Below are 17,433 nucleotides of genomic sequence, written 5' to 3' on the forward strand. Positions count from 1 at the left end.
ACGATATTACAAATACGTGGAAATTTTCATTGAAAATTTGTCTTATATTCTGTTCATCAAGGAATACGGGAGATAACTCCAACTTAGTGCATTTAATATGAAATATTCCGAGAGTTCCAAATGTCATTAGGTGTGTAAATTCGAAGCGAGTAAAAAACGTTGGTGAATCAAAGTACTGAAGTACTGACGAGAGTTGATTTTATCTCTTGCATGGCAATTAGTTTCTAGTCTGCATTTGAATTACGCTTTTTTTTATTATATGAATTTTTTTTAGACTTTTCCGACAAGAATTTCGAGAAACCCCATATGAATCATGTTGTGTAATATTTAAGAATAGATTTCAAACTATGTATTGGTAATCGAAACAATTCTAAGAATCGTATGGATCGAGGCACTATTGATATCGAACTCTAGTCTCGTTCAACCAGACGCTCGGCTGTCTCCGTTAATCTTCGAGATTCGAGATATTCCGAGATTTACGGAGACAGCCGAGCGTCTGGTTGAACGAGACTTTATTAAACTGTGGCGTAGGAACACATCAGACTACAAAAATATCTAATTGTTCGTATTATATAAAATCTGACTATTATCAAAGTGTTTATAAATAAGTTTCCTTGAAAAACAATGCTTCAGCATACATTACATCGAATGTTTCTATTATTTTCAATAACTAAGTCTTGTCAGCGGTGATGATTTGTGCTTAGGTCCAAACACTGTTTCAATTTCGGTTTGCCAGAGTAACTGCATAGGATAGTTGATTAAAATCAACTCCCCAAAAGTAAATATGATTTAAATTTTTAGATGAAAATTTGACTGTTATTTTCAATGCAGCCTCATTAATTTCCTCCAAAATCGTTTCGGAGTGATTCTGCATTTTTTTTGCTACATTACGGGTATATGGGAGGCATTTTAGCTGCGGCGAAGGCCTGGCCCGAAACACAGTTAGATTATTCTTATTGAGCAGATTGTAGTCAAATTAATAGCATTATTGTAGTCTTAAAGCTTGATGATGTAAATATCAACAATACGGTGTGTCGATGTGTCTATTTCGTATAGCATATGCAATGTCAACCCGTGCACGCACGGGTCAAAGTCTAGTAGTACAGTAAAATATTTACAAAATATGTACATGGAGCATAAAATGATGTAACAACCGATCTAAAAAAAACAATAGAAATATGAACCGGTCAATTCAATGGTAAACACCAAGTTGTTTTGACTTTTGTTAGAAGTTAACTTGTTATGTTTGGATTTTTATTAAATCATCGAGTACCCCTCATTATAATCTTGTTCTGGTAGGACAGTAATAATAATTTCCGTTTTACTGAACGTAACCTGGAGATTGGCTCCTCGAATCAGCCAAGGAAGTCAACTTTGGTCGTCACAGCTCTTTCTGGATCATCTTTATCAACCGCTGTGACAGTGATTTCAGTGCCACTGAACGTCATGTGGACAGTGGCTCCACGATCTATTCCTTTGGACGTGTCTGGCATGTCAATAGTAAGCGTGCCCAGATATGTACATCCTTCATCTGTCGTATAAGTTGGCTCTTTGTTATTTGAAGTGTAAATTTTAAATTCGATACTCTCTTGATCTGGTTTTGTCACTACGTATGTTTGTCTCACTTGGGGTTCCCCAACCTCAACGATTTGTCCAACGCGGACATGAATATCAAAGATGTCGTCACAGTATTCTTTATTATTACGTAGGAATTTCTTAGAATTGGGATGAATGGTGCTATCGAATTCCGTAACAATATCTACACCGTACGTATATCTGCAAATTCTACCTGAAATTTTTTCGGGTTCATGCCCACATATTACTGCTCCCTTCAACACAGCCAAATCAGCTTCCGCTGGTATAATAACCTTTTTATTTTTGAATGCATCTCTTATAGCCGATTGTAACATGAGTGACTCTGCAAAGCCTCCTACCAGTAAGATGGATGAGACATCTTTTACAACAGGTTGCATGAAAAGGTCCTTTAGGTGATCTACTATCTGCTTGCAATTTGCATCAAATAGCGTCCTGGCGAGTTTTGCCTCCATTCGAATTCGAACTTTATTGCCTGTCCAAGTCAGCTGGTAACCGTATTTGGAATTTAATGTAACCTCATTGATGTTACTTCCCGGGTTCATTTTGGAAAAAGTCTCTGACAAACTAATTGGGATATTAATGATTATTTTTTCACTTCGTTCGGGGCAGATTGTCCTCTTTTTTATTTCAAAATTCCTCATAAGATAAAGGAAATCATACTTTTTGTCAGATTTGAAGGTCTCCATAACGTCTTTGCCGACAACATCGGCTAAGAGACTTATAAATGATGAATCTACCTTGGTGCCGCCCCAATCGCCTCCATTTGCCTTGTAGAGTTCCCTTACGTAACCATCACCCTTAACTTCATGGACAATGATATCTATTGTTCCACCTAGATGTAAATGATCAAACATACGATTATTCCAATAAAAGTTTTAACTGATAGACAAATTTAAGTTGATAGAGTATAATTTACCCCCAGCATCAACAACCATGTATTTTTCTCCGGATTTGAAGACACCGTATGTAGAATTATCGCTGTCTTTTTGTACAGGAAGATGCCTGCAGTAAAACGAGGCTGCCTCCGGCTCTAGAGCTAGAATTAGCTTCTCTCCATATATAGGGACCTATAAGTATTCATTAAAATGAAGTTGTTTGTGTATAAGTATAAACAAATGTATTATACGATGAATATTTTCTTAATTGATCTTAAAAATGATTACATGTATTTAGAACGTAAAATAGAAAAATAAGACCTTTTCCGCAGCTTCTCTCATAAATTGTCTCGATTTGTCGTCCCAAATCGCTGGCACTGTTAAAACCCACGTTATTTCAGACTCATTTATGTCAGTCGTCTGATTTTTACACTTGGTCAATAATTTATTTTTCAGATAGCCAATAGAAGAAGTAAATACTTTCAGTGCTTCCATTTTCTTTCCTTTTTCATCTTCAATAATAGTTTCTCTGGTTAAATCCTGTAAAAAAAAAAAAGAAACAAGCGTTCAAAAAACTAATGCACATTAGATTTGGTGTTTTTCTGGTGTTCGTCTGCCAGTCCGTTTGAAACTTTAAACACTTGTGACCTCTAAAAGTGAGCTTTTCTGATCAAAATTTGTTCGTTGTCGTTGTTGTTTTCGACGTCGTAAACTGTTCATATTTTCATCTTTTTTCTCTAAAACCACTAGGCCAAATTACAACCAAACTTAGCACAATACATCCTTGGGGTTAGGGCTTTCACGTTTGCTTAAACGAAATGAGGGTCAGTTTCCCTTCAATTTTTTTCCACTATTTTCTATGGTATAATGCATCTCTATATTTAAGAAAAGTGATTTCACTATGAATTTTTTTATGAGCTTGTTAACTTGGTTAAACTCGCAAAACAATATCATATTTTGCAAACATCCATTATCTAACTGAATATATATATATATATATATATATATATATATATATATATATATATATATATATATATATATATGTGTGTGTGTGTGTGTGTGTGTGTGTGTGTGTGTGTGTGTGTGTGTGTGTGTTACTTTATCTTTTCGTTTCTTTTACGTTATTGTGACGTCCCAATGAACTTTTGCTTATTGACGTTACTACGTAACATAGTCATTTGTACAAAACTGCTTGAAGAACCAGAAATGGCAAAAACGTTTGCAGTCTGATCGAATTGTTATTCTGGAGAGAGAGAGAGAGAGAGAGAGAGAGAGAGAGAGAGAGAGACACACACACACAAAGAGAGAGAATTAACTTTATATAACCTTGATTATGTAGTTAATTTTTACAACTCCCTATCCTTAGAAATACTAGAGAAATGTTGACGTTGCATCAACAGCAGCATGAAAATAAAAGACTGTGCAAAATCGCCACACATTTAATCGGCCTTTGGTTGTGAAACAAAATACAAGTATATGCTCTCGCCATGTTAAAGTTCGACTTCGGAAATGTATTTGGTTGTCTTAAGATTATGCAAGATCTTCAGATAATCATAAGATATAACAGTTTTGTGAAACATTTATGGAGAGATCTCATGACAAAGTTTGGTTATAAGATAGATCTTAGTCATGAGATACTTTTTATTTGTATCATAAATTCTAATATTGGCATTTTTAATTTTCAAGCCTTCATCGGGAGTTTTTCGAGACTTTTCGGGGAGATTACATATGGCCTCGAGAGGTCGCGATCTTTCTGTACGCATTTTTGATCAGATGCGTACGAAGAGACGCAATAGACGACCCATGGCCAGTGCCAGCCTGTCAGCAATTCTATTTGTTGTCATGGAAGTTCAGATTTTTAAAGATAAATATGGGCCAGTTTCACAAAACAATCTTATGACTAAGATCTATTTTAAGATCCAATTTTGTGATAAGTTTTTACCATTGCTGTTACATGTCATAAGTCCAAGCTTGACATTGCGGCGGCCATTGTTTTGATTGAAAAGAAAAGACAATTAAGAAAAGAACGGGTATTTAGAAATAGAAATAATCCCTTGGACAATATATATGGTCGACGTAGATATAATAAATAAGTTTCAACTAGTCTACCGCGTTTGCTGATACTAGATTTATATGAAAACACCCCACCAGTAGGTCCCATTCCATATACCCCCATCCCTGCAACTCATTGTGGCACTCAGATTTTATGTCAGTGGGAACTTCCAAACTATTAACGGGGATGTGCATGGGATAAGCTTTGAAACTATCCTTCCGGAAAAAACCCTTTTGAATACAGATATAATTTAATGCAACTAAGTATATTTTTGAAAGAAAAAAAAACACATGAAAGTCGCTTAAATAAGTTAAATATGTTTTAGAAATCAAAATAAATAATAGATTAATAATGGAATGAAAATAATTTCCGTGTGATCGCAGATTTTTAAGGTATAGCATTAATTAAAGATTGTATATGTTTAAAAAGTATATACAAGTATAAACATATCTGAAGATTCATAACACTTTAGATTGTTTTGTGAAACGCAAGCGATATATCTAATGATTGTCATAAGTTAGATCTTATGAGAATCTTAAGATCTGTCTTATGACAAATCTAAGGATACTTTTGTGAAACCTAGCCCAGGTTTTATCATTTCCATTGTCATTGTCATTGATTGAAAGGGTATTTATTGTCGTTATAGCTTTGTTTTATTAAATAATATACTGCTGGGGACCATAGTTTGGTATTGAGCAATGTTCAGTTCCACAAACGCATGTCTTAATGATTTTCATTCCAAAGAATTATGGCTTGATGTGGTAAATCCAGAAAAAATAATCAACTAAGCCGTTTTCAAAGATACATATACAGATAGTTAAAGCAAAAATTAATACAAATTGTATTAATCGACGATGAAACAATAGGTAGATATAAATATGGATATACATGTATAACGTTGTTCAACGTGTTTATTTATACTAAACAATAATCTAGAAACTTTAGAAATACACGATGATTACTATTACACCTGGAGCAAATTCAGATGTTTTTAAAGAGCCAAATCAGATTTATTCATGTAGCTCCAAAGAAATATGATTTCTTTCGTTTACTGTACGAATCAGACAGAATTGAATTCCTATTTGGTAAAATAATGAAATATTTGTCCGGAAATATAAGGTTTTCATCCGAATACCTGTTTGTGTCACGTGGTTCTTTAGAACCAGTTTATTTGGGAGGCTATATAGAGAAATGCATAACAGGGGCGTCGGGAAGTATTTCATATTAGGGCGGCAAATTTGAACGATAGGGGTTGGGGGTTTGAAATTTAGATATTTTATGATATGTACAGAAGTCTTCTATTTAACATAAATAACATAATGGTGTCACTTATTTGATGGCACTATGGAAAAAACAGAGCAATATTGTACTCAATCTTGCGTTTGACGACATACATGTATAGATTCTGTATCAAGATAACGCAACTCTCATTTAGTTGTTATTAGCCCCCTATCGATTTCACCGGAGGGGACTATAGCTTTCCTCTGCGTCCGTCAGTCCGTCCGTCTGTCTGTCTGTCCGTCTGTCTGTCCCACTTCAGTTTTCCACACTTTTTTCTTTATGCGTTTGAGGAATAATATGAACGAATCTGGGGGAATAAGCCGTTGCAAATGCCCACGACCCTCTCATACGTCATATAAGAAGTAATAAATGTACAAATTAACTGGGCATTTAAACGATGGACAGTATTGTCCAAATGAAAATGTCCAAAAATGCAAGAAAGTGGCGATCGACATTTGAAAGGCGCAAATGCGCTTAAATTTTGAAGTATTTACATATACTTTAAACTGGCAAATTTAGAATGACAATCACATACTCATTTAAAGAGTTAACATACAAAAATGTTGATTACTCTCTGACAATATTTAATTTACTAATTTACCTCAGTCATCTTATACAACCCCTAACGCAGGGGAGTCGACAAAGAGTATGGGGGAGTCGATTTTTCCGCTTCGGAAACAAGAATTTAGTTAACTCCTTTTGTAGGTATTCAAAACAGGTATTTTCAAAAAACATATACAGTGGCGTCGGAAGCAAATTGAAAGTGTGGGAGGGGGGGGGGGGGGGGGTCCAGACTTATAAAAAATCTTGACAAGCAAAAAAAGGTCTTTGCTATGTATAAATTTGCAAAAACGTGGGGGGAGGGGCTAAGGAAGACAGCGATAGTCAAACCAGTAACGTATAACAAGGGGGCTTGTTATAGGTCACTGGTCAAACTTTGTATTGGTCATTGGTCCTAGTGGTCTATGTGTCTTCTGGTACAACTACTATGCTTTTTCTTTCACAACAAAACACGCATTTGTAATGTGATTTTTCTGCCGATACAATTGGAAGTGAAATACATGCCTAGTTAATCGTTGAATTTTCTTAAGGCGCATACTGTACATTTGACTAAGCTTGTATTCTGCATTTTATGCATAATTACATGCTTTTGTCCAGCATATGTCCTTGTTGTGTTAACAAGACTCTCAAGGATTAAAAGATGGTACGTTTTATCTTGCCATTTAATTGTTTCTTGCAATTAAACAACCATTCTTGTAAACAACCATTTGTTTACAATATAAAATCGTGCAATCTCAAAGAGAATAACATACATTTCATATTATATAAAAATAGTAGAAAACGCATTTAAAATAATTTCAAGTTATTATAAACAAATTTTTATTATTAAGAAAAAAAGGAAAATTATATTCTAACAATGTATATCATTAAGTAAAAAAAGAAAATTACATTCTAACAATGTAAACAAAAAAACCCCATAACGTGTACGATTCGAACACCCACTTTTACAGTTACATTTGTTTAAAGCTGCTTGGTCCGATTTTTTTGTAATTACAGTATCAAAATTTTTTCCATACAAATCATTCATCTTAGAAAGTTATGGACTTTCTCCTATTTACACCAGCAGAATCAGTCTCCTTTCTAAGTTAGAAATATTCAAAGTAAATAAAAATAATTTCTCTTTGGGCAAACGAAAAAACAAACCAAAATGCATCACGGGAATGTTTAGAAAAGGAAACCGCTTGGTTTCGACCCCCGAATGATTGGGGTTATTCAACCCGCATGCTATGCATCGATTGTAAAGAAAGCAGACTTTGGAAATATTAGCGAACAAAACGTACACATATTTATTTGTAATTGTCTGATCATTTCGACCTTTATTTAAAGCGATGTCAAAGTCGTAATACAACCATACCCGTCTCGTCGTCAGGGGTGAAATATAACATGAGGCGAAATAACGCGGTACCTTTTAATGTCGTTTGTTTTGTTAGCAAATTTTGTACGTATTTTTCTTCATTGAAATTTGGCATAATTGACGGGTAAAACTACTGCAATGTCTATTATTATACATATACTAATCATAGCCATCGTTTAAAAGCGTGCATAAAATTTGATATAAAATCGGACCAAGCAGCTTTAAAGAACTCCTCGCTTACCACTACACCACCATCTTCGCTAGCCAAGGTTTTACGATCCACTCTGCTCCTTGTAGAGGAGCAGAGTGGATCGTAAACCCTTGGCTAGCGAAGATAGGAGCAGAGTGGATCGTAAACCCTTGGCTAGCGAAGATGCTACACCACCGATTCGCTTGTTTAAATGCTATAATATAGCTGATTCTATTGTTATCAGTTTTACGCAAACGACTGGACTTAGTCATTTAAAGATCAAGCTTAAAAATTTAAAGAAGAAAACGTACTTTTTACCATAGAGTGGGTATTCGTATTATTTTTTGGAAAATTGAAAAAAGATAGACGTTAATATGTGTTAACAATATTCGTTCTTTAAAAATTGGTACGATGACCCACTCTATGAAAAAATATAATTTGAACATCCGATTTCTATATCATTTTGTTGCCAAATTCGCATATAACTATTTTTTTGTCTTAATATCAATTAAATGTGAAGTTACTTTTTGTGGGTTATGGCAGCACTGAATGTATATGATCACATATGTTTAATAAATGTAACGAAAGAGAAATTTGCTAGAAATTAAATTAAAGACCGGCCATTGTGATAGAAAATGTTAAACTCAATTTCATTGGTTAATATTCCTGATGGTCCAATCAGAATCAGTATTTCTCGAAGACGTCAAAATGGCTGGCCCTGTCAGAAGTCAATGTGGCTGCAGAATAAAAGTTCAGTTTGGAGAGTATTTACGGAATTTTATCGGAATTTAAGGATGTAAGTAGAGTGCATTTGATGTGAGATTTTAAAAGATTAGTGCGAATGTTTCTCGACTTGTTGCAATACTGCTGTTGTCAGAGGCAAAATCCCATCGTGAGCCCTGGACCGGTAAATGTCCTAGTAAAAATAAACTGGCGAATTCGAGAGAATAATGACGTATATCTTCGCTATTTTAAGACCCATCAACTTGAAATTCGGCATGAGTGTATCTTAGACATTATTTTTCTGAAAAATACACGCATATTGCAAGTGTTGTAAAAAATAATTGATTTATTAGGCTTTTGAAGCGAGCTGGTAGTTTTTTATCTGGGTCAGAGTTCGACCCCTTTCTTTATTTATGGTTACATTGAAATTAATGTTAAAATGGGCTTGGCCCCTGTGTGTTTTCTGTATTATTACAATCGGGTTCGTTATCGGGTTGGTCTGTTTACTCGGGGTACAAAAGACGGTAAAAAAGGATATTCTGCATAACAGTGCATTGTTTTCACAAATTTCAACTTAATTGACTAAGCGAAATTACAGGAGATAAAATAAAGCGTATTTTACCATTTTTTATTTCATTTCCATATCAACGATGTAGTTTGAATTTCATGGCTCTGTTCTTTTATCTCTGATTAAAGCATAACATCTCGTTTATAACAGTTTTGAAATAGATGTATGCTTCGAAGCTTTCATAGAATAATACAAACCGGTAGGGGACGTGTATTGCTTATGCAATACTCTCAGAATGCTTGTTATTATTAAAGTCTGTCCCAAGATATTTATGCTGCATATTTGAATGATTTTTAATAAAAATACACATACGTGTGACAGAAGTGCAATAAAAATCGATGAAAGGGAAAATTCCCAAGATAACTTCATTCACACATTATCACGTTTCCCTCGTAAAAATTCACAGGAACCTACTGAGATTTATAATGGGGAATGTTGACATCTTTTCCCCATTTGGAAGTACTCGGGACACCTCGCGCAATTTTTCAACGTTATCATCTGATCCAGGCGTCTTCATCTCCTTGGCTATGTAAAAACCCTGTAGACTTTTTATTTTTAGCTGTGTATTGATACATGACAAGCTAGAGGGGGCGTTTCAAAGGGGAAATCTTTGGATTTTTTCATACTGTTGAATGAACATCGTCTTAACAAAGAAGTATTTATAAATATCGAATAATTTAAGGAAATTTGCGGCAAAAATATCTTGGGACAACATACTTTCTTTTTTTTTTATAGAAAAAATTTATTGTAGCATGAAGTAAAGGCCCTGTCACACAAAGCTGCGTCCCCACGGAGTGTTCATGGCGTTGTAAAATTCATGGGATCGCCGTAGAATCGCAAGGAAAATTCAGAAAAAATGTACAGTTTTATTTGAAAGTTTTACAAGTGGAGATGTCACGGCGTCATGACGGCGACCGAGGCGTTATTTCGGAGCTCCCACGGCGTGTAACTGCGCTTCCATGGAGTTCTACATGGCGATTAACTGCGCTCTCGCTGAGTCTCCGCCGAGCGCTCATGGCGTGCTAGGAGTATTTACCGCGCGTCCACGGCGTGCTCTGCGCGCTGACTGCGTGCACAAGACGTTCTTGACTTCTTGGTAGGTTAATATTGATTTGCATAATTGTATGGGAAACAAACAAGAATTTACAACTAGTAAATAAATGATTAAAAAATTGTTTTTATGAAAAGGTATATTGTAACTGAAACATAACTACTTCTAAACAATTTGTGAAAACTCTTAGTAGTCAGGTCTACAAAAAAGATCCGTTTATATTAGTTGCCATAAACCAAATGGCATGAATTCCATCTACGTTCATTGATAGGCCTTGGAATAATAGCAATGCTACTTTTTACAAAGTCATCTACATCTAGTTTGATAATTATTACATCGCTTGCTATTGTACAACAGCCATTATTCGAGTTTTCGTGGTCTTGATGACAACGCACTAGAAACGCCGTGAGAGCGCGGTATAAACGCAGAAGAAACGTCACGAGAGCGCGATGAACGCAGCTACAGCTCTTAGGGGTCGCTGTGTAAACGCAGCCAAATGAAAAACAATTTGTTCAAACGCTGTGGATGCGCAGTGAGAACGCAGTGAGAGCGCGATAGAGACGCAGTGAGATCCCAAAGGACTCCGTGAGGTCTCCGTGCAAGCGCAATTGACTTATCACTGCGTCTACACTGCGATTAGCTACGTTCCTTGAGCGCGCCGGCGGAGCTCTCGTGGCGCTGTTGGAGATCTTACGGCGCTGTCACGGCGACCTCACTACGCTTCTACGGCGCGTTTATCAGAACACAGAGCCACGGCGCGTACTTTGTGCATGTTCAAAGTTCGCGCCGTCGCATGGCGTTCTAAAATTCAATGCGATTCCACCGCGACGGACGAAGATGCCGTTGCGTTTTTACGGCGCTGTAGGAGATTCTACTGCGTTTACCATGGCGTTTTACATTATTTAAGGACAAAGCGGGATCGCCGTGAGGACGCAGCTCCGGTGTGACAGGGGTTTAACCAACTTATCAGTCTCGTAATAAGATCGTTAAAAAATGAATATCTGACCGTGAATTCCGTGCTCATAGTATGTTTGCTGAAAGGTTCAAAGTAGTAATAGCATCTCGATAAATGTGCTGGATTAGAAAATTTTACTTTTTTGTGTCAGGGTAAAACGCCGAAATGCCGAATGCAGAAGAAAATTATGATTTGTGATTTTTACGTCGTAAAAATGTCCCGTATTCCGGTAACTGCCATGGGTTAAACTTTTACCACAAACGATTGAAAAAAAATTCTGGACTAGCGAATGCTTTGGAAACTTATATAAACAGTGTCATTAATACATGTTAATCCAGTTTTTAAATTTTATTGAGAAAATATACGTTAGTGATAATTTTAGTAAGTTGATATAATATATATCGTCACATACAAATTCTATACAATGTATATTCTTTATTTCATGATCTGTTGTACGCACGCACACACCCACCCACCCACCTATACATATATGTGTGTGTATCTATGCAATGTGTATCGTTCCGATCCTCTCAGATTGTCGTTTAACTGTATTCCACCTGTATCTCAAGCGACTGTGTAGTGCGCGGCCAGCGCGCTAGGTTCCGTTCGTCATCGAAAACAAGATTTTTGTCTTGCCTAGATGGCCGAGTGGGGAGCCAGTGGCGTAGCTACCTTTTAATTTACTGTATTCAAAAAATGTTACAATTTTACATACTGTATGTGTAAGGGAAATGTTGAATTTTAAAAAAAATGTGTAATTATATATGAAACACTGATACCCCAGCGGAAACCAACTGCATATGACTAAAAATAATAGGCGTTTTGAAACAGATTTATTATTCAATCCGTAACTTGCTTACCTAAATGACAAATTTTTGATCAAGTTTATCACAATGTATTGTGACTTTGTCAAAATTTTAATCACCCGACGGCCGACTTTAAATTACATGTAAGTATAGACTGACAGAATACAATTACGGACAAACACTCAAAACTTGATGTGTTTTCAGATTTTAGTATGAATATTTAAACTTGAAAGGAGTTAAAAGTTGTTCATCTCATTTTAATAAGTTTATTGTAGATCATTCTTTAAGCCAATAACATGAAAGTCAAAGGTATAGCTCGTCCATATTAATTTATGATTCAAACGAACTTCCAATTAATTTTAATGTAAAGTATGGAATGACAGTATTTTCCGGAATCGTAGTAATTGCATGGTATACGATGAGAACTGAATACTAAATATGCAGATTATAATGCAGTGGAGTCTCAATACGATTTGTTTACGTGCAAACAATAGGAAACTCAAATCATAAGACCTATGCTTTGCAAAATTTTGTGTATTCATTTGCGTTTTTGCGTAAAGGGTGCTACGCCACTGGGAGCGCCACTCGGAGCGCGGTGGCCGCTTACTGCTGGGAGAATGGGTTCCAGAGGTCGTGAGTTCAAGCCTCGGTCGGGGCGGAAGGTGGAGCTCCAGCAAAAGTGAATTTCTCTGTGCTTTATATATATCTATATCATTCACTATGGGCAGGTATATATATATGAGAGTTATTGCAATGTTTGTGCTTGTTATATATATATATATATATATATATATATATATATATATATATATATATATATATATATATATATATATATATGATGGAAGACATTTGACTTCATCAAACGTCTTACTTCTTTTATGATAAAAAATAAAAAGTAGTATATGTTTACCATATTGTTGTACAACATCATTTTGAATCTTCTGAAGTAGAACCAATCATGATGCTCGTCTTCATCGGCCAAGTCTAAATACTTTTCTTCAGCCTCATAACCAAAAGAATGAAATGTTTTTGTCGGATCAAAAAGAACGCATGTCGAGGTTTTTAAAGATACAAAACCTCCTTCGCCTGCATTCCACGTAGCTGCTGAGATCTTTAAAGGATCTGTATTGTATTCGTGCAGAAAAGAAAACGCATAACCAGAAAAGGTTGTGCCAAAGTCAATCGCTGCAACTAAGAGGCTTGGTTTGTTTTTCCTGAAAAAAAAAGAAAAATTCAGTGATAAATCTAGGACTTCTCCAAAGACATAAAGGCAGCTAACAATTGGTATTTGTGATTGTCTTGGCATGCCGTCAGTCACTTGTCTGTCTTTCACTTTACTTTTCTTTTTTTATCTCCATTTAAAAGCTGACTCATTGCGTAAGCAAAAGCCAGGCTATAGTTACAGTGCATGATACCGGATGTTGACTGAGCAACCGTTAAAATCGTTCTCATACGTTTACATACATGTAGTACCTACTTAACTTAAAAGAGGTTTAGAATGTATATCTTTGAATTCAGCCATTCTAAGTTTACATCTGTTATATTTAAACATCACATGGCGTTCGTTCTTCCGTAATATTCTAAATACTTTGCGGCGAAAAACACTTGTAGCCCAGATCATCCCGTTACCAAGCTGAGAGTGCATAGCCAAATTGTAGCGGGAGTTGTTTTAAGAGAGTGACTATGCAACAGTTAGTCTTATTAAGGGTGTTCAATATATTATTCTCCTACTATTTATTACATTTACAATATCAATATAAATATCATAAACATCCTTTTTAATTCAGTTAATTCATTAATAAAGAATCAATGTGTCTATTTAGTCTGTAATAATTCCATATCATATAAATGCTTTCAATACACATAAAAATAACCCTGATATTTGTACTTTGAGTACTTTTATTGAATTTTCATCAAACGATTTTACTGGTTTAAAAAATGTTAAATTCATTCAAACGTGCATTACTCCAATGACTAGAGATGGATAATTTTAGGATATTTAAGTATCAAGTTTATATTGATTGAGATGTTATTGATTTTCTCTTTAAAAAATGAAGTAACTGGGAGGGGGAAAAGTAGTTATAAAATTCCAACGTTTGAAATAAAAGCATATTGTTTATTTGCATGCAACTTGCTTAAAATTTGAGTAAAAGCACTTAGTTTTACGTACATGGTATGGTAAAATGCACCACTGTGAAAACGTTTCAAATGGCGTTAACTTTGGGACAAAGTCATGGCTCTTTGAAAAAATAATTTTATTTCAAAGTGCGATGATATCGTGGATATTAACGCAAATTGATGAAAATATATTGGATTTGGTTGAAATACTTGACACATTTGCATGTAAATACAGTAATTGATTAAATTGATTATTTAAAAATCTTAATGATTTATTAAAAAAAACAACAAATAGATTTTCAGCTGACTTGTTGAACAGTTTCTCGATTAAAACGATTTTCTTTTTTATGTTCTCGTATTTCAACAATTCACATATTAAGAACAGCTCGAGAGATTTGTAAAATTTTGTATAATATCCAATATTTGTATTACATAACTAGCATTGCTTATCAAGTGCATTTCCTTTTTTTTATTATTTTACTTTGCGAATTCGTATGTAGCAAATTTTCTCATCTAAAATGAATTTCTATTTTAGTAGAAAATAGTGGGTAATTCCAGAAAAAGAAATGATTTATATTATGGTGATCAATGTAAACCTTATTTCAAATAGCTTTAATTTCATGTGCTTATTGACAAAAATAAAGAGAAAAAATATATGTTAGTTGTGTAGTAACACATTCACAATATGATCTTTTTGAATATCATTTCAAAACATTAAGGTAACATAACGCTTATTTCTTCGTTGCTAATGTTTAATGTTTATATCAGATGGAAATTGGATACCTGTCGGTCTCAAGTAGAACCACCACAGTCTTGCAGGAGACTAAACCCCTAATACAAGACATGCATGGCCCACCGGCATGCGGATATGCCCTGGTGCTTGCATTCCTAGTTCCCAATTATGGGTCAAATAGCTTTACTGTCTTGTGGAGGGATCGGGAAAGTCAAAGACTATGGAAGAAAATCCAGACAGAAAATCCGTGCCGATGAGCAATAAGCAATGGAAAAGAGTCATCTAAGGGATGGATAACCCCAACAGGAAACCACTTGTCCTACGAGTTCAAGGGATTATCCTGAGGACCAGTAACCCTAACATGTCAAACAAAGCTGCAACAGAAACCTTTACCAGACAACAAAATGATGGAAGAAGGACTGACACCATACAGGATACTGAAGGTATGACGAGTGAATTCCCCACCCCGATAGGGAATGTTCTTTGTAGAGTGGGCTGCTGGAACGTGCGGACCCTCTACTTAACAGGAAAACTGGCAAAAGTAAAGGGAGAAATGGAGCGGTACAAGATCGAGCTCCTTGGAATCAGTGAAACAACATGAACAGGAAATGGGTCAAAACAACTTGTGTCAGGACATCAAATACTCTAAGAACTGATGGCCATCATAGTAGAGGAGAAGCCATACTTACAACAAAAGAGGTCCATAGAAGTCTTTAATAATAACTGATTGCAGCGGTCTGCTATGCGCCAAAAAAAGGGTGTAGAAGGTGATGAGAAAGTCGTCTTCTATGTAAGCCTAGCTACAAAAGATCATAGACAACACACCATCACTCGATATACTACTAAGACGTAAATGGAAAAGTCGGGAAAAAACCAGAGCAAGGAGAATATCATTAGTGAGCAAGGACTAGACGAAGGCAACAATAATGGAGTAATACTGTGCACCTTATGTCAAGAAAACAACCTGATAATCGGCGGTACAATATTTATGCACAAAGCTATTCATTAAACAACACGGAACTCTTCTGATGGCCACAACAAAAACCAGATCGACCCCGTCATCGTAAACAAGAGATGAGCTGGAGAAGTAGCCTGCTTAATGTGGGTGAAAAACAAGGAACTGGTATAGGAAGTGACCAGTTTTGGAAAAAATTAAGTTGAAGCTCAGGAAATCAAGAAGGAAAATCCAAAGACCACCTCCTATAAACATCCAAAAGCTGAAAGACTGTAAAGTCAGGAGAACGGTTCAACTAAAAGTCCAAACCAGGATCTCGCTCCTTATGGCAAATTCGAATGAAATTGATATAGAAACATTTATGAAGTACTGTTAGATAATAGACAACAAATACTTAGTCAAAGGAAAACCAAAAACAAGAATGGATCTCAGACAACACATGGAAGAAGGTGAAGCAGCGGAAAGAAAACACAGCTCCAAGTAGAATATCAGGCAAGGAAGTAAAGAAGAGTTCAAGAGCAGCCAAAAGGCATACAAAGACACAAATAGCTTATGGGGCAAAACAAGCCGCTTCTGTGCAAGATAGCAGATATGCCGACCCGACCCTCTTCAGATTAACAACAGCACGAGCAGGTTAATTCCAATCACCAGATTTACCAGAAAAAGATAAAATAGAAAATGTTATTATCAAAAAAGGAAGACATCCTTAAACGCTGGAAAGATCTCTTCAAAAAGGTTTATAATATGGAAGATTCAGTAAATAGTACTAACACCAGCTGAGAATACTGGATATTAACTCTGATTCACCAAGAATAGACAAGATTAAAATTGCTATGGCAAAGCTAAAAAGGGAAAGGCAGCAAGCATCGATCAGATTAATGCACAGCTTCTTAAGACCGAGGAAGTCTGGATACCTATCATCTTGACAAATATTTTACAGAAGATATTGGGATGAAAAGAGGCACCAACTTTCTGGAAATCAGGCCTTAAGTTAAAATACCAAAAAGGATACCTCTCAAACTGTAACAACTATAGAGGTATTATGCTACTTTCAGTCACAATGAAAGTCTTAAGCAGAGTAAAACTGAATAGAATTACAGAGACAAAATACTCATTACGGCGTAAAGAACAAGCCGGTTTTAGGGAGGGAAGATCTGTGCTGATCAGTTTTTCATTCTCAGACAGATACTAGAGCAGAGTAATGAATGGAATTCACCACTTAACATCAATTTCATCGACTTTACAAAAGCTTTTGACAGTGTTTATAGACCAGCCTTAGAAAGAATCGTCAGTCATTATGGAATCCCAGATAAACATATCATTACCATCAAGATGGTATACACAGACGTAAATTCCAGAGTTTTCCGTGAAACAAACCTAACAGATGAGTTTAAATTGAAGACACTAGTGAAACAGTCACCTCTCCCCCCTTCTCTTCACATTCTGCACTGACTGGATCGTAAAAGAAACCAAAAAAACCCAAACGAACGGGAATCACATGGACCATGTCAGAAATGCTGGAAGTCTAGATTTTGCCGATAATACAGAATTATTATCACACAGACACAGTGACATGCAAGAAAAAACCCAACCAGCTTGCAAACACAG

General features: G+C 35.7%; 1 protein-coding gene across 1 annotated transcript; it reads right to left on the reverse strand.

The window, feature by feature from the left end:
- Positions 1-1,355: 1,355 nt before the first annotated feature.
- On the reverse strand, positions 1,356-13,226 carry LOC128156185 (heat shock 70 kDa protein 12A-like). Its single transcript, XM_052818230.1, has 4 exons — positions 12,930-13,226; positions 2,793-3,011; positions 2,513-2,663; positions 1,356-2,428 (listed from the first exon to the last, which is right to left on the reverse strand). The coding sequence occupies exons 1-4, from the start codon at positions 12,948-12,950 to the stop codon at positions 1,356-1,358; spliced, it is 1,464 nt and encodes a 487-aa protein (XP_052674190.1). The 5' UTR covers positions 12,951-13,226.
- Between the last annotated feature and the right edge of the window lie 4,207 nt (positions 13,227-17,433).

This window comes from Crassostrea angulata, chromosome 7, assembly GCF_025612915.1.
Source record: "Crassostrea angulata isolate pt1a10 chromosome 7, ASM2561291v2, whole genome shotgun sequence".
Lineage (NCBI taxonomy): Eukaryota > Metazoa > Mollusca > Bivalvia > Ostreida > Ostreidae > Magallana > Magallana angulata.

Coding starts and splice junctions, on each gene's coding strand:
- LOC128156185 (XM_052818230.1), bottom strand. CDS start 12,950: ATGATGTTGTACAACAATATG. Junction 3,012..12,929: donor TGATGTTGTACAACAATATG/GTAAACATATAC, acceptor TTTTTTTTACAG/GATTTAACCAGAGAAACTAT. Junction 2,429..2,512: donor CATGGTTGTTGATGCTGGGG/GTAAATTATACT, acceptor ATTTACATCTAG/GTGGAACAATAGATATCATT.